Source organism: Pholcus phalangioides, unplaced genomic scaffold, assembly GCF_987345545.1.
Source record: "Pholcus phalangioides strain wild (caught in Gottingen) unplaced genomic scaffold, Ppha-v1.0 ptg000017l_1, whole genome shotgun sequence".
Taxonomy (NCBI): Eukaryota; Metazoa; Arthropoda; class Arachnida; order Araneae; family Pholcidae; genus Pholcus; species Pholcus phalangioides.
In genome coordinates this window covers 51,114,427-51,132,962 of record NW_028301610.1, presented here as the reverse complement: position 1 = coordinate 51,132,962, position 18,536 = coordinate 51,114,427, and the positions used below count along the sequence as shown (strand labels likewise).

Below are 18,536 nucleotides of genomic sequence, written 5' to 3'. Positions count from 1 at the left end.
CAACCTGAACTTAGAGCTTCTGGGTTTCAAAACACAGATTTTGAAAGATGGGGAAGAACTGGGCATCCCCATCAGCAGTCAATAGGCCGGATACCCTGAAACTTCTCTGGGTTTCACAATTCAGAAACCCATCAGGAGCGGAAGTCGAAAAAGCAGACACTACAGCTCGAACAACAACAAACGTTTGCAATAGCCTTTTGGTACCTGCCAGTGACCACTTCTCAATTCTCGGAGAAGTGATGCATCACCACTGGAAGGATCATTGGAGTAACCAGACAAATAACAAATTACATGCCATTAAGCCCACACTTGGTCATTGGCATTCGAGCTGCAGCACTAACCAAAAGGAAGTTTTGCTTGCCCGGTTGCACATAGGACGCAGTTGCCTCACGCAATCATATTTATTATTACGAGAGAGCCAACCAGAGTGCCCACATTGTCAAAGTCCATTGACCGTTACTCATGCTTTTACTTGTTCACACCATTGTCATTATTTTACTACCACTTTTGGTCAGAATCATCTCTCACTCCCTGACATTTTATCTGACCATTGCGTCATGTCATTGTTTTACGTTTCATACATAGTTTCACCTATTGACTTGACATGACAAGAGGGTCATTCCTTGTCAAATCACCCAGCCATGACATCCATAGTCTCAGATTTCAATGATTTTTTTTTATTTGTTGCATTCACCATCCTTATTTATCATGTGAAATATTATTTGCATATCTCTAAAACTTTTTGAGAAAAAAAATGTTGAAATTTATCAAAAACTGATGCAGATGACTTTTCCGAGGCTCAATTTTTAAGCGGCATTGTTTGAGAAAATAAATCATAACTTTTCCAATTTTCAATATATTCAAGTGAAATTTTCACTAAAGTGTTCACAAAAACATACAGAATATGAATAAAAATAATTCATACACTTACATTTGAAATTTACTTGCAAAAAATTATGTAAACTTTGTTTTTGTGGAATTTTTCGTTAGAAAAAATACAATTTTTCAAACATATTTTTAGACCAGAGGCACAGCAGTTACCAAAACAACTTTTATTTTAAATTTCTCCTAAATATATGAAGTAAAATACTGGAGGAAAAAAAAAAAATAATAATGGTTTTTTGACCGTTAATATGTTTATTCTCGCTCGCAACACAAAATTCATCGAAATACGACTGTATCGTTCCGATTTCAAATCATTCAACTAGATACTGAAATGCAACCCATCATCCCAGATTCAAATTATTATTTTTTATTTATTGCTTCTACCATGCTTGTTGACCATGCAAAGTTTCATGTACATATCTCAAAAACTTTTTGAGAAAAAAAAATGTTTTCTAACCTCACGAATGACGTCTCTTAGGCTAACCCCATTCAAGCAATATTATTTGTGAAAATATATAACTTTGCAGATTTTCAATATATTCAAATGAAATTTCCACTAAAATGCTCACAAAAAATGCAGATTATGAATAAAAAAAATGCAAACCTTAGAGGGGAATAAGTCATTTAAATTTAATTTTTTTATTATTTTTTTTATTTTTAACACAATTTTTTACACACTTTTTTTTTTGGATGCACAGCATGAATTTTCAATTTTTTTAAAATTTAATCCTATTAATATATTAAGAAGACTAGAAAAGTAAACATTATTTTGACAGTTAATACATTCGAGTAACAAAACACAATTGCACTTATATGACTACATTAATTATATTTGTACATTTTGACTTAATATAATGATTCATGCTTAGTAAAAAGAAATTTATATTTTATTTTTCATGTACACTTATACATTTATTACAGTATTCATTAAATTAAGTTTCATGAGTAGTTAATGCAATAATTCAAAACAATTAATAAATTTTAAAATTCTAGGATTAAATGAATTCGTGAAATAATTAGAAATGTTAATGTAATGTGTCAAATGGGAGTTGGTGGAAAAAAAAGGTTTTGGGTGAATAAAATAATTTTTCAAATTAAACCTTCATGTTCAGATTCTTAGAAGTGTTCAAATTCCAAATAATTAATTTCACTTTTAATTGATCTATAAATATTTCTTATGATGCAACAAAGACGAACTTTTGCAATCTGATATACACTGCTGGCCATCCAAATTGCAACACCAAGAAAGACAAGAGATATCGCAACAATATTTATTTTGTAGATAACATGTTGACCAAGCATCAAATGATTAAATTTATAGACTTCTGTGAAGTGTGGTTCCTGCCAAAATCAGTAGCCAGAGTAGCCGCCATTGTTGGAGATCACTGCTGCCACACGCCTCGGCATTGATTCAAAGAGACTTTGGATGTGTTCTTGGGGTACAGCAGACCAAGCAGCTTCCACGCGTTGCCAAAGTTGATCTGGTGTGGCAGCTGGGGATGTAATCTGGGTCAATCGTTGAGCAACCATGGACCACATGTTTTCTATCGGCGAAAGATCCGGAGAGCGAGCTGGCCAGGGAAGCAATTCAATCTGGCGATTGACGAAGAACCTTTGGACAATGCGTGCCACGTGTGGTCGCGCATTATCCTGTTGAAATATGGCTGTGGGCAAGCCCTGAAGGTAAGGAAGGACAACTGGCTCCAACACCTCGGAGATGTAGCGCTGGCTTTTTAAAGTACCGGCAATGCGTACTAGAGGAGTGTGAGAGTGATATCCAATACCGCCCCATACCATAATACCCGGTGCAGGACCAGTGTGGCGGTGCATAACGCAGCTGTTCAGCATCCTCTCTCCACGGTGTCTCCAGACTCGAATCCGACCATCGTGGTGTTGCAGACAGAAGCGTGACTCGTCAGTAAAGACAATTTCATTCCATTGTGCCGTCCACATCTTTCTTTCATCGCACCATTGGCGGCGGAGACGTCTGTGGTTCTGCGTCAAGGGTAGACGAAGCAATGGACGTCTTGCGGACAGACCACTCTGCTGTAAACGACGTCGAATGGTACGCGCAGACACTGGATGATGCGGTACAGACTGAATGTGCTGTGCTATGGTTCGTGATGTGGCTGAGCGATCTGTCACTCCATACCCATCTGTCACTCATCCGTCACTGCCATATGAACAATACGCCTGTCATCACGTGAAGTGGTGCACTGAGGTGGATGCGATCGAACACGTCGGTCCGTCGTACCCTCCTGCATCCAACGATCGCATATCCGCATTACAGTTGTTTGGTTTCGTCCAACACGACTACCAATTTCCCTGAAAGATAATCCACAATCTCGGTAGGCCACTATCCTTCCTCTGTCGAACTCGGATACTTGATCAAAAGATGATCGCTGTTTTCTACGAGGCATAATTGATCGTTTTTTTGAAAAAACCACAAGAAAAACACAATTGCCGTACTTCAAATCGTCGAAATCTCCAAGCCTTAAATAGCGCTTTGAAGTGGCGCCACAGGCGCGCGTGATGTGCGTCTGCGCTGAAATTCTAATCATTTGCATATCTCACCTCCGCTAATGCATGTTGTAAATTTCATATTATTTGCATGCTTCCTTCACGGTGTTGCATTTACGGTGGCCAGCAGTGTATTTTTGCATAAAGAATTATTTTTTATTTGATAAATCCAGATAATATTAATCATATATATAGATTAATTTTTGAAGTTTTTTAACATGCTTAATTATAAAGTTATTTTACCACAACAGTGTTAAATTTTTTTTAATTACTTTGATTTTTACAGCATATATTTTAATAAACATATATTTAATGTATATGATAAATATCAAATGGTTATACTTGTGTGAAAAAAAAAATCTACATTATAATATTTACACAAGCCTCTATATATTTTTCCCAAGAAATAATTTAAAATTGCTGATAAAAAGCCAGAATATGAGGCATTAAATCACAAAGAATGAAATAATTACCAGCTACAACCTAATTGTTGTAGCTGAGGCAGATGGAAGAAAGTAGAATTGAAAACCTAATGTATATAATGCCTGGTGGTGATATATAAGATGTGATGTTTCTTGTTGTGATGATGATTGTAAAAAATAATAATAGCTTCTGTGAAGATATGAACTATGGCAAATTGGTCTTTCTCCTTCAGAGGGCAGCTGGTGTCTTATTTAATTATAAGACTTTATCATCCCAGCAGGTGATAGAGTAATTGCTGCTGCTTCATTGGGAAGACTAAAACAAAAGTGTTAGAACTAAACTGCCTGCCCCCCCCACCGGGGTGTAATGTGATAGGCCTCCTCGTGGTGCACCCTGGGTAATGCTAAATCTATCACACGTCATTGCTTATTTGTGCTCATATCCTTCACTTTCAATAGCCAAGATTACATGTTTTTTTTCTGCACATCTTACAGTACTTGTCTTGCGTCTTGTTTTGTCCTGTACATGTTTATGTCTTGTGTCCAACCCCTCATTGTGGACCCCGCTTAGGCGGGGAGGGGTCCTCCCAGACGGGGCGTTGCTTCTAGCGTATGCTCTGTCTGGGACGCTGTCTACCTGCGTGTTTGCCGTGCGTGGAGACCCGTGAGGCTGGAGATGGGGATCCTGGTTAGCCTGATGCGCTAGCTTTGGCCTCGGATTCAGCCGAAACGGGAGGCTTGGATTAGCCCCGTCCAGGTCAATCGGCTGTGGTCGCCTCGGTGGCTGAAGGGGTTACACTACTGGGCAGGTAGAGGGGCCGGGCCTGCCGGACGTCGTTGAGGTTTGTTGGTGCTGCTTCACGACGATCTTGGATCTTGAACGCGTCTGCTCGCCTGCTTTGGTGGTGTATAGCTCCCACCTAACCTGACGTTGCTACTAACCTTCACCGGTTACGTGTGCGCGTCCCCTTGTAGGGCTCCATGGTGGGCATGGTGGGTGGGAGTGGAACCATACCCATTCAAATATGGGAAAAAATCAAAATGCACCAAAACGTCAAAGAACTGCTTCAAACCAAACACATGTCAATGTAACTGCTTCAAACCAAACACATGTCAATGTAACTGCTTCAAATTCATCAACTGTCTCATTTTTCTTTCTGCACTCTTCAGATGCTGAAAAACCGCTGGCCAAAGTATCACCATTTGTAATAGATAAAGCTCTCTATGGCACAGTTGGTACCTTGAAATCGGTGAAGGCTTGGTGAGACCTTCTCATCCAGACTAACACATCCAAACAAGCCGAACTCATTCAAAAGCTCACATCTCTCGGAGACATTCCAATAACAGTCAAAATCCATCCCACGTTGAATTATTCACGTGGTGTCATTTCAGATACTAACTTAATTAACATGGATAAAGAAGAACTAACACAAGAGCTGGCGTCTCAAGGCGTAACATCTGCCAAACATATTATGAGCCGCAAAGATGGCAATCCAGCTCCCACACGAAACATAATTCTCACATTCTCATCACCAACATTGCCGAAAGATATCAAAATAGGTTATTATAACCTAAAAATCCGGCCATACATTCCTAACCCTGTTCGATGCTTTAACTGCCAAAAATACGGTCACTCACGAACGGCGTGCCGCAGTCAACCCACCTGCGCAAAATGCGGTGAGAAGGACCACATTTCGGACAACTGCACTAATTCACCATTCAAGTGCGTCAATTGCGGTGGCGACCACCCCGCATTTGACAGAAAGTGTCCGAAATGGAATGAAGAAAAAGAGATCCAGAAGATCAAGGTCCTCAATAACATCTCATATATCGAAGCACGCCGTCGTATAACCTCTAACCAAACTCCAATAGGTAATAGATCATATTCTAATATGGTAACAAATCCATCATCAGCTAATATGACTAACAATGTCACCAAAGCATCCGTAACAACTCAGACTGAACCAATAGCTGATACATCAACTCAAACATCATCATCTAACCAACCGTGTAATAGTTGTGGCTGCTGTTGCTCTGCTGGATTACGGAGGGAGTCCACTACCTCCGAAGAAGAGGCAGGAAAAGCAACAGTGCACACATTCAAAAAACCTACTGTTACTAAACCCAAGATTAATTCTGGAAATAAATCTAAAAAGACCGGATATTCAAGAAAAGCAATACAGAGAGCAATAAAATGTCCCACCCTCAAGAATGTGTCACTAATTGATGACAAGTCAATTGGTGACATGGATCTTGATAATCTATCAGAATCTGGTGGTACTCGCCGGAAACTAGACCGGAATAAATTTAAAGACCTCGAACCGTCTACTTCTACCTAATTTATGGCCAACATAATCCAATGGACCATTCGTGGTCTTAGATCCAATTATGAAGATCTCAAGGATTTGATCAATCGTTATCATCCTGTTTGCGTGGCACTCCAGGAAACTTTTACAAAGCCCTCGGAGACATGGAACATCAGGCGACATTCCCTGTTCCGTATTGATTACGATGACGGGAGTAGAGCCTGCCGCGGTGTTGCTCTGCTGGTTCCACATTACGTGTCGTCACGCGTTCTAACGCTGCGCATGAACCTGCAAGCCATCGCGGTGGAAATCTCTACAGGCCTAAGAATTACCATCTGTTCCATTTATTTGCCACCAAATGACACCATCTTACAGAAAGATCTAGAAGATCTGATTGATCAATTACCTCCACCATTTTTTCTTCTTGGAGACTTCAATGCACATAACATGATATGGGGTTCTAACAGCAACACCCCACGTGGCGAAATGGTTGAACGGCTGTTAGAAGACATGGACCTCGCCATCATGAATGATGGCAGTTTCACTCATTTTCATGCCCCAAACAATAGTTTCACTGCAATAGATCTATCCTTATGTTCACCCTCACTCTTGCCCAACTGGTCCTGGTTGGTTGATCCGGACCTCCACGGGAGCAATAATTTTCCTCTAGTGGTTAAGTGCCTTGATCGAACCCATAGCATACCTGAGGGTCCTCCTCGGTGGAAGCTTGTGGCCGCCCGATGGGCAGACTTCACGGTCAAGGCAGAAATCACGGAGGATATGGTTTCGCAACCCGACGTCGACCACTGTGTCGACCTTGTGACCAGTTGTATCATCTCTGCAGCAAATGAAACAATACCCAAAGTCTCCTCGAAACTTCCTAAATTTCCTAAACCTTGGTGGAACCACGAATGTAATCTTACTATTAAAGCACAAAAGAAAGCATGGAGTAGGTTCCGGCGGTATCCTACCCATGACAACAAGTTGGCGTTTTTAAAAGCAAAGGCGATAGCGAGAAGAACCAGGCGCCAGGCTCAACGCGAGTCCTGGCAAAAGTTTACCACGGGAATCAATTCATCTACTTCATCGAAAGTCATTTGGGACCGGATCCGAAAAATCAATGGTCATTATCCGTCTCATCCAATCACCATTTTAAACACCAATGGCACTATCATCAGCGATGTGAGGGATATTGCGGATACCATCGCAGCCCATTTCGCCACTGTCTCCAGTGATGCGAATTATCTCCCATCGTTTCATCCCATTAAATCATCGGCCGAACGTACATCGTACACCTTCCGGCCTTTTACACCGGAGGGGTACAACTCATTGTTCACCCTTCATGAACTGACGACGGCCTTGCAGCGAAGTCCTGACTCAGCTGTAGGGCCCGACGCCATTCATTATTCCATGATTCGGCATCTCTCATCTGAATCACTCTCACATTTACTCATATTATTTAATCGGATCTGGGTCAGTCATTCATTTCCTGACACCTGGCGAGCAGCCATTGTTCTTGCATTCCCGAAGCCTGGCAAAAATCCTCAACAACCTAACAGTTACAGACCTATTGCTTTGACCAGTTGTCTATGTAAGCTCATGGAACGCATGGTCAACTATCGCCTTACTCACTACCTTGAGGTTAACAATATTTTATCGAAACATCAAAGCGGCTTTAGACGGTTCAGGTCCACAACATGCAATTTGTTACGCCTTGAGACATCAATAAGACAAGCATTTGTGAAGAGGGAGCATATGCTAGCCATATTTTTCGACATAGAAAAGGCCTACGATCGTACTTGGAGGCACGGAATTCTTTCTGACCTCTATAATAGCGGCTTGCGGGGCAACTTGCCCATTTTCATTAAGAACTTTCTTGCTCGCCGCATCTTTCAGGTACGGATCGGAAGCACGTTATCAGCTCCCCAAATTCAAGAACAAGGTGTACCTCAAGGTAGCATTTTAAGTGTTACACTTTTTATTTTAAGACTCAACGGTGTGTTGAACCAACTCCCGTTGTCAGTCACTGGCGCACTCTACGTGGATGATCTGTTGATATCTTACCAATCAGTGAATATGAGGTCAGCCGAGAGACAATTACAAACCGCTCTCAACAAGATTAGCAAGTGGGCTCATAATAACGGCTTTTCATTCTCCGCTGACAAGACTGTTGCTATGCACTTTTGTCGGCGTCGAGACCTACATGATGACCCACAATGGTTTCTCAATAACAATCTAATACCTATTGTAGAAAATACTAAATTCCTCGGCATTTCATTTGACAAGAAACTCACTTTCAAACCTCAAATTGCGCAATTAAGAGCTCGTTGCATGAAGATGATGAACCTCTTGAAGGTCATCTCTTCTACATCGTGGGGAGCTGACCGTAAGTCGCTCCTCCACTTATATAAAGCTTTAATTAGATCGAAGCTCGACTACGGCTCCATTGTATACGGGTCGGCACCTCGGAGCTATCTGAGTGTGCTCGACCCAGTCCACCATCTCGCCCTGCGGATTTGTTCTGGAGCATTCCGGACGTCTCCAATGGAGAGCCTGTATGTCGAATGCAACGAACCATCACTGACATCAAGACGCCAACAACTTTCTTTGAAATATTATATCAAAATGAAGTCTTTACCAGGTCATCCACTTCATCGTGTCATTTTTAATCCCTCATTTCATAGACTTTTTGCTGCTCGCCCTTCATGTGTTCCATCTTACGGTCTTCGTATGAGGGCACTTGTGGAAGAACTAGAATTAGACATCAGTCGTGTGGCCCCAGTTGCTTGGCAACTGGCACCATGGGAGCAGTCTCTGCCAGATGTCTCTCTTTCATTATCATTATACCCTAGAGCCACCACAGCAGATGTCATATATCGACAGATATTCTTTAGGCACAGGGGTAGGTACAACAGGTACTTCCCCATATATACCGACGGCTCCAAGAGCCCTGGCCATGTCGGTTGTGCCAACATCTGCTGTGAGGAGACATCTTTCAAACTTCCAGACACATTCACTATATATTCGGCAGAACTGTACGCAATCCTTCAGGCTCTACGTCATATACGACGCAAACGCCACCGACGATGCATCATTTATAGTGACTCTCTCAGCGCGTTACAAGCACTGTGTTCCTGTACGTTTCACACTCATCCATTCATTCATGCCATTTTTCATGAACTGCATTACCTCATTCATCATGGTACCACAGTAAAATTATACTGGGTACCAGGTCATGTAGGAATACCGGGCAACGAAAAAGCAGACACCGCAGCTCGAACAACAACTAACATTGACAATAACCTTTTGGTACCTGCCAGTGACCACTTCTCAATCCTCCGGGAAGTGATGCATCACCGCTGGCAGGATCATTGGAACCATCAGATAAATAATAAACTTCATGCCATCAAGCCCACACTTGGCCTTTGGCGTTCGAGCTGCAGAACTAACAGAAAGGAGGAAGTTCTGCTTGCCCGGTTGCGCATAGGACACAGTCGCCTAACACAATCATATTTGTTATTACGAGAGAGTCAACCAGAGTGCCCTCATTGTCAAAGTCCATTGACCATTGCTCATGCTTTTACTTGTTCATATCATCGTCATCATTTTACGGCCGCTTTTGGTCAGAGTCATCTTTCACTTCATGACATTTTAAATGACAATAGCAATGCATCTCGCATTTTCAAATTCATCAAAGCCATTGGTTTATATGACAAATTATAGTTTTTACAATTTATGTCATTGTTTTACGTTTGTTTTCCTTTTTATATGTTTTAGTTTTTTGACACGACAAAAGGACATCTTTCTTATTTTTATGTCTTGCTTTGGCGCAGTTTGACCAAATTGGTCCTTGCGCCCATAAATTGAAAATCCAATCCAATCCTACAGTCTTATTTCGATGAATTTTGTGTTACGAGCCAGAATAAACATATTAACGGTCAAAAAACCATTATTATTATTATTTTTTATTTCTCCAGTATTTTACTTCATATATTTAGGAGAAATTTAAAATAAAAGTTGTTTTGGTAACTGCTGTGCCTCTGGTCTAAAAATATGTTTGAAAAATTGTATTTTTTCTAACGAAAAATTCCACAAAAACAAAGTTTACATAATTTTTTGCAAGTAAATTTCAAATGTAAGTGTATGAATTATAGAAATTTATTATATATAATAAAAATTATGATTTATATATGATTTATTATTTATTATATATAACTTATTAAATTTATTTAAATTTATTATATATTACATTATTATATTCATATTCTGTATGTTTTTGTGAACACTTTAGTGAAAATTTCACTTGAATATATTGAAAATTAGAAAAGTTATGATTTATTTTCTCAAACAATGCCGCTTAAAAATTGAGCCTCGGAAAAGTCATCTGCATCAGTTTTTGATAAATTTCAACATTTTTTTTCTCAAAAAGTTTTAGAGATATGCAAATAATATTTCACATGGTTAATAAGGATGGCGAATGCAACAAATAAAAAAAAATCATTTAAATCTGAGACTATTGGTGTCATTTTGGCAGGTGATTTGAAGTGGAATGACCCAAGAACAAGTCTTGTCTTAGTTTTTTATGGTCATTTGTTTTCACGCAGCTTGACCTAATTGGTCCTTGTGCCAGTAAAATTTGAATCCAATCTAATCCTTCCCTATTCATATAAATTCTTGCGAAGCAATTTCGTTGTAGAATAATTTTTTTATTTTCCCTCCCTGATGGTCCACCACTCTGATCTGTCACCATTTAACTGCCACATTTTCACACCTAAGTGTGGGAGCTATGTCAAATTTGTGTTGGGGAAACTTATCAGTGTACTTGCGTGCCCAGCATTTGGCACATTTTGTGTTCAGCAAGTAGTGCCATCTATCTAGGGCTACAACTAGATACTTTCTCAAACGGGGAAAGCACTATTTTGGCACCCCATGTAATGTAGAAAAAGTTATGAAGAGTGAATTCTCTCCAGCACCCCTGAAGTCCAAAGCCCGGGGCACTAGACCTGCCTACTCTCCCCCCTCAGTTGCGGCCCTGTATCTATCCTCAAAATTAGTAATGTGTGGATTTGAAATTTAATGTATAGGCTACATATATGTATTGCAGGTAACTGTGATCGGCATGGCAACCAGAGTTTTTTTCAACGGAATAGCCGACTCAAGTTGGAAAACCTGAGAAAATTGTATTTTTAGCCGATTACCACTGCGCAATCACAAGTTCCATACCTGAATTTTTGCCAAAGGCGAAATCTGGGGGGGGGGGGCTATGAGGAGGCCCCCCAAAAAGATCAAAAATGAAAAATATTTTTGAAAAAAATACATTCTTGTACTATATGTTAATTTAAAATTATTTTTGAGTGTTAGTGACTCAATTTCTGTGTAAGAAATCCTCGTGCCCCTCCAAAAGCTGATTCTGCATACACGTCTGTGATTTTCATGATGTGAAACAGCGACTACCCGCATAGCAGCTAGATGACAAAACTGTGGATATTGAAGGTTGACTTTTTACAGATTCTGTTTCTTTTTTCTTAACAATCTCGGAAAATGTTCTACAATTTGAACTGGCATTCCAAATCCTTTTAAGATTTTTTAAAAATGTGCATTCGTAATCTTATAGGAACAAGGTGAATTTACGTTGTATAGACACTGTCTTTGAATGCCAGCAAATATCTGCAAAAGTACTGCAATTTTTGGTATGTAACCAGAGGGGAGAAAATCTGCAGGGGGGAAATAAAAACTCTGAACAAAGATGATTTTTCTTTCCGAGTTCACCTCAGCATAATATCCGGAAAATAACTGTTTCCTTAAAAACTCAAGAAATTTGAAAATTCTGTACATGGCCTCTCATTCATTGGAGGGCACAACAAAGGTAAGATGAAAAAAAATTAATAGTAATAAAAATGACTAGATTAGGATTCTTCCATGGGGATGTCTATGGGTACGTTACACTTCAACATTACCAGTTTCTCAAAAATGAGACACCAATGTAAAGATTGTTGTCTTATTGGGCACAGAAACATTTGGGTATTGATTTTTGAACATCTGAAACGAATAAGTTGAAAAATATTGCTTAATCATAAAAATGCTTTGCTTCTGGCAAAAAAACATCTTGACCACACAACAAACAAAGAGCCACTGATAGTATCAGTGAGCATAAACAATAAAAAAACTACTTTCCATCTTGAACAGTATAGTGCTGCGGTCTATGAAAAAACTTTTCATCTACAATCCAAATTTGACGAATTAATTTTTTTTTTACATTTGTTTTCCAGAGAGAGAAAATGGTATTATATAATTGAAATATCATTTTTCTTTAAAAAAAATATTTCCACTTCAAGCTCACTGTGTGGGGTTGTATATTTTTATTGTTACTTTGATAGAAATGTTATATAATTTATTTTTAAACCCGCCTTGTTGATATATAAATCATTAAAAAATATTGTCATGTGAAACATTTAGCACATCTCTAATAGCATTATAGGCTATCTTAAAACTATATATGTACTCTTAATCACTTGAAAACTTATTTTAATTTATTGTTGTATGTTTTAAATAAGTTTATTTTTTGCAAAAGTTTATTCCGATGTATATTTTGTTCAATTTTTCAAGATCGTGTGAAAGAATCATTAAATGAGATTTACTTGATGAGCAATGTGTAAGTAAAGAATTCTCTACCACTCCAATTGCATCTCTAATGCCCAAATTTTATTATTTCATATGGCTAAAAAATAAAATTTCCTCTTTTCTTAGAACTTATGGTTTTGTTACTTATAATGTTAAAGAAGTTTTCTTAATCTCTCGTAGTATTGTCAGCGAAATTTTGAAAGTTATACAAGAAAGTTTGGGTTGTGTATATAAGTTGATTGAATCAGTGTTCGCTATCAATTTTCTGCTTTCCCTTGCAAGCTACAGTTCCCTCAATCAATGTGGTGAGTTAAAAAAAATGTACTTTTATCATTTCACATTTTCTGATAGACTTTAAAATCAATTTTATATCCACCAATGCCCAAAAATGCTTAAAATAATTTATATTTCTATTCAGGCAACTAAATTCATAATAATGCCGCTGTGGTGGTCGAGTGGTTATAGTGACGGACTCGCGATGCGAGGATCTGGGTTCGAACCCCACAGTGGTGGTCGGCTGAAGTTTGTTTTCTGTGGTTCCCAACTTCAAGGCGCAAATGCGAGCCAATCTCTCTGTTAAAAAGTCTTGCCACAGAGAGCAACAGTCCTACAACGATAAATTATTCAATCATAACACTTCACTAGCTCATAGTTAGAAAAAAACTGGTGGCAGATGGCAGCACTACACATAACAAGCATTACACAGAAACAAACTTTACGTCAGGTTGCACTACAAGCACACGTACATTGGTTGGGGGTTCCGTGGGGGGGGGGGTGCACATGTCATGTGTGGTGTAGCAGTAGTAGGTAGGGCCTCCAAAAAGTGGCTCGGGGATCCATGATGTCTTAAGTCAGCCACCTCGTTGGGCAATTTGCCAGTTGTGGCGTTGTATTTGTATAAAAGCCAGTTCATTACCAGTACTTGAAAACCTCAATCTTGAATGCAAAGTAAATAAATAATCGCAGCCAATTGAACATCCTTGTGCTAAATCCAGACCTGCCAACTCTCCCGATTTTTCATCCTTCTTCCCGCTCTCCGGATTTGTTAAAATTTCTCTGGATTTTAGCAGAAAATTAGATCTTATGCAAACTTTCACGTTGCTGTGGCGTCAATGATTAGCTACCATCGTCGTTAGGGAAAACACCCATAGAGAACAGCCTTGGTTATTTCCATCAAGAGCACAGCCTTAAAAAAGTCTCTGTGACCGCATTTAAGCAACTGGCAAAGAAGCGACTTTGTTTTCCTAGCGTTTATCTGCAATCATTTATCAGGGGGGAAGCCCTTGGTTGCCAAAATTCCTGTATAATCGTTATTGTATTCCATTAACAGCCATGCTGTTAACACGTATTTTCGCCGGCAGCTTTGTAATTTGAGTTTTTTAAGGTATCCAACTACGTTGAAAACGTCATTTTGGAAGAAAATATGGATTTTCATTTTTTTTTTTATTATAAAAGCCTTGTTTTGTTTACATGATGCTTAGAATCAAAGTTGCGTTCACTTTAGTGCTGCATTTTTACATACAAGTAATACGCGAATGAAGACTTCAAACGTGTTTTACGAAGAATGTTATTTTTGACATTTTACTTGACTTTGTGACATGATTTGTAAAAATTGATGCATTGCATCTTTATGAAATTTTAATGTGATATTTTGCTATATATTTTTGAGGTTATGAACCAAAATCTAAGGTCTATCACATATTTTTTGAATTACAGTGTTTTATAGACAAAATGTAGGATGAAATTTAAAAAAATTCACACGTACTTAAACATATTTTGGTGTAACTTATGAACATATCATGCAATCCTTTAAATTTTGTTTCATACCTGCAACATTACTAGCTAAATGCACTGTGAAAATCACAAAGCATTTCATTAATATAATTTTTTGCAATCGTGTTTCGAATATCACATGAATTTTGCCTAAAATTTGACATAAAAATGACTTTTTCATAGAAAATATAATAAATAGACCAAAATTTGTCACTGTTTTCACCATTTCGAGACACTTTATATCAAAAAATGTATTTAAAGTTCACTCCAGAACCATTCTAAAGAAAAGTGACAAGAAAGGTAGTCGGATACCTTAAATTGTTTTTTCCGATTAAACGTGTTCAGAAAGACTTCTATAGTTAAAAAACTTTAAGCTATAATAAAGCTAAAATATAAAGCTTATAAGAGTTCATATACCTAAGATAGAATCACTGATAGCATTCACGAAAAGAAACGCATATTTTTTGAACAGTATGTAGATGTGATTTCTCTATTCTGCACGGAAAGACTGACATGGAATTATATTCTGCTCAGAGGCAATGCAGAACCTGCCTTAAGGGGGGGGGGGGAATGTAATTTTTTCTTGATTGGTTGAACTTTTTTTTTTGATCGAGTCTGAGTGTCGGGGGGGGGGGGGTCCCCCTCGGGAGAATCTCCGGATTTCAAAAGTTGGCACGTCTGTAAATCAATACAAAAAGTCGATTCACCATCCATAATGATTTGCAAAATGTTGTGTTGTGTATGATAGTAAATTGTTCGCCTGTATTTTGTTTATCTTTTATCGAAAAAGTCTGTAGTATATAGAAATCTCAGTGAAGATTCATGCATGTTTTTTTTTAGCTCGTGGATGATTTTATTCTGAATGCTTTGCTAATGATATTATTTAATGACTGAAAGCTAATATCTATATTGCATTGAATTATTCTGTGCACAGTGAAACCAAAGTCTTCAGGAAGTACTGTGATAAAAGGTGGACACCACCCTATACTGGAAAAAGTTGGAGTTGTACCAGTTGTTTCTAATGACACAGTATGTAGTAAAAAGTTTTAAAAATTGTATTAATTTACAGTGCCATTATATTGTATTCTTGGCAAATACGGGATGATTATAAAAAAACTATCCCGACATATGGGCCCCTAACTATCATACCATTCACAGAAACTGAATGAAATTTTGGCATAAGGTATTTTGAGGTACGCGCTCAAGAATGATATGGAAAACAACAGTGTCACTCTAACAGTTACGGTTACAGTGAGAAAATATCAAATGGCAACACCAAGTTTTTTGTATTGGAATGCGATCTCCATACTGAAAAACACTAAATAGCGTTGGAATGGCACCTGTAGCACGAAAATCCCCGGAGCTAGGCAAGGAAAAAGTAAAAAGGACTTTGCCGTGCACCAGAGCATTAATGTTCGTTTCATTCGTCACACCGTTTCTTCGTCTGAGATCCTAGCCTGATTAGTCCTCCACAAGGTCATGTGGAAAATTTGTGAAACACAATAAAATGCTTTATTTTATGCTGCTTCTCTGTCCTCAGTTTTAGCCTATCTACCGCCGGTGATTTTCATGCTACAGTTGCCGTTTGAACGCTATTTAGGGTTTTTCACAATGGAGATCACATTCCAATACAAAGAACTTGGTGTTGCCATTTGATATTTTCGAAATTTTCTCACTGTAACCGTAACTGTTAGAGTGCCACTGTTGTTTTCCATATCATTCTTGAGCGCATACATCAAAATACCTTATGCCAAAATTTCATTCAGTTTCTGTGAATGGTATGATAGTTAGGGGCCCATATGTCAGGATATTTTTTTTATAATCACCCTGTATTTGTAATATAGTGTTTTAAAAATGTAGATTATTTATTAAATTGAATTTATAACAATATGGGTGGTATATTTTTTCTTTCAGTTTTTATCTCCAGAGAATAATTTTGTCATCATCACTGGATCTAATATGGTATACATTTTGAACTTCTTTTTAATTTTCTTTGACTTTTTTTAATACAGTCAAACCTCGTCAGTGCGTCACCCGGTTAACACACCACTCCGCTTACCGGGTCACTTTTTGGAAGTCCCAACTGTTCTCAGGCAGGAATTGACACAGCTATGGCTTACTCCGTTTAATGAGTCACTCCGCTTACCAAGTCATATTTTTGCTCTCCCAAGAGTGACTCATTAACGAGGTTTGGCTGTATTAGGTTTTAGAACATCAAGTTTCACCATGAAACAAAATAAAATTTCAGATTTTTTTCTTTGTTTTCTTTCTGTAGAATGGAGATATAACACATTTGAGGCAAGTTGCTCTATTGCAAATTTTAGCTCAAATAGGATGCTATGTTCCTGCAGAATATGCATGTTTTCGATTGGTAGATCATATCCTCACAAGAATGAGAAGTTGTGATAGCATTGAAAACAAATTTTCAGCATTCATTTTAGAGGTGTGTACTAAAAAAAATGTAATTTTTTGTATTTCGCAAAAATATATGAAAATAGTTAATCATGGATGAAATAACAAAATCCTTTCTTTTTAAATTATTCCTGATTTGTTTAAGTGATAGCATGATCTGTCAGTGAGGAGTGATTGTGCAATTTCCTTCTATTTTTTCTTATGATTATACAGGTGGTAACTATCGACTGCCCAATGATTACACATTTGATTCCTTGTGAAAAACTAATATGGAAAAGTGTTTTCCTTTTTTCGATTGAACGAATGTTATAAGTGAGTTATAAGCTTTTAAAATTTTGTGACGTGATTTTTCTAACAGTCAGTTATATGCCAAACACCGAACCAAAGTGCATTTCTCTGCCAGTAGCGGGTTGCCACTTCTTAAAAATGAACTGAAATATTCAATCCCATTAGAAGCCAAGTTCTGCCTTCTTCTTTCACGATTGGCGCTTTTACTCTCAATGTTGTGTGATAGTATAACCTTATTGTTGTGTGTAATTACTTACTAGTTCCATCCACTAAATTGGCAAATTTATCACCAGATTTTTAAAGTGTTAGCCAAATGAGATCTACTTGAATTTTTTTTTAACCAAATCAATACTTTTTGCCAAAATGTGGTAATTTGTTCTCTTTCACTATCAAGTCAACATTTTGTGGGGAAGGTGCATATTGTTTACCACGCCATACGTGCGTTCTGTTTACTACGCGATCGTTTTTATACGCTGTCGTTTTAATCAAATTACATATTGATCAATGAAAAACAGGACAATATTTTTTGAGTTACTTTAAAATTTCATCGAAACAGTCATGTGTAATAAACTTCAAAGAAGATTGCAAAAATGGTAGCTTCACGAAGGTGACTTGTGGAAACACTAAAATAATAACGCTTCGATCAGAAATTCAATCAAACTAGTCATTTTATGAATTGGCATATTCAAAATAATTAGTAGTTTCTCAGATATTTTTCTATTGATCATTGAGTCACATTTTCATACCGATTTCTGCGTGTTGCAATGACGACTTTTCATTTCCTTTTGACTGCAATTGATTTTTTATCGCGATGAAATATTAATAAATTTTTACTTCATCTTTTCACAAGAAAGATATGGACTACTTTGAAATTTTTATTCCAGCCTACATGATTCGCGCAGAACTTGGTAATTTTTTTAAAATGAAGGTTTATTCAGGGGCGTATTTATTCAATTGGACTTCGATTTTTGTAGCGCAAGAGGTCAAACTGCACCAAAACACCCCTCTTAAGAGACAGACTTCAGGATTTTGCCGCCCGTTGCTCTTATATGTGTATTTTGTTGATTTTTTTCCGAAAAATCATGATTACCCCCTCCTGGTTCTCAATTTTTTTGAAATTTGAGAATTTTTTATCACCATGTCTTTACTGTTTATTGCTCTAAATATGGTTCTGAGTAGAGCCTACTGTTTCATACGCACATTCATAACATAAATGAGATAGCGCAGGGGTGGGAACTCTGCGCCAAAACTAATATCTTGCGCCATCCTGCTCCAATAGCGTATTTTCGCATTTTTCTGCGCCAAATAG

The 18,536-nt window shown here is 38.0% G+C and overlaps 1 protein-coding gene across 2 annotated transcripts in view; it reads left to right on the top strand.

The window, feature by feature from the left end:
- The window catches only part of LOC149074077 (mutS protein homolog 4-like), a 64,693-nt gene that overhangs the window by 16,698 nt on the left and 29,459 nt on the right, over positions 1–18,536 (top strand). For both annotated transcript variants that reach the window (XM_089246566.1, XM_089246565.1), the window contains exons 2-6: positions 12,740–12,785; positions 12,935–13,059; positions 15,462–15,556; positions 16,442–16,489; positions 16,803–16,970. In XM_089246566.1, the coding sequence (XP_089102692.1) occupies positions 12,775–12,785; positions 12,935–13,059; positions 15,462–15,556; positions 16,442–16,489; positions 16,803–16,970 (447 nt within the window). In that variant the 5' untranslated portion in view covers positions 12,740–12,774. The remainder of the gene's footprint in view (positions 1–12,739; positions 12,786–12,934; positions 13,060–15,461; positions 15,557–16,441; positions 16,490–16,802; positions 16,971–18,536) is intronic.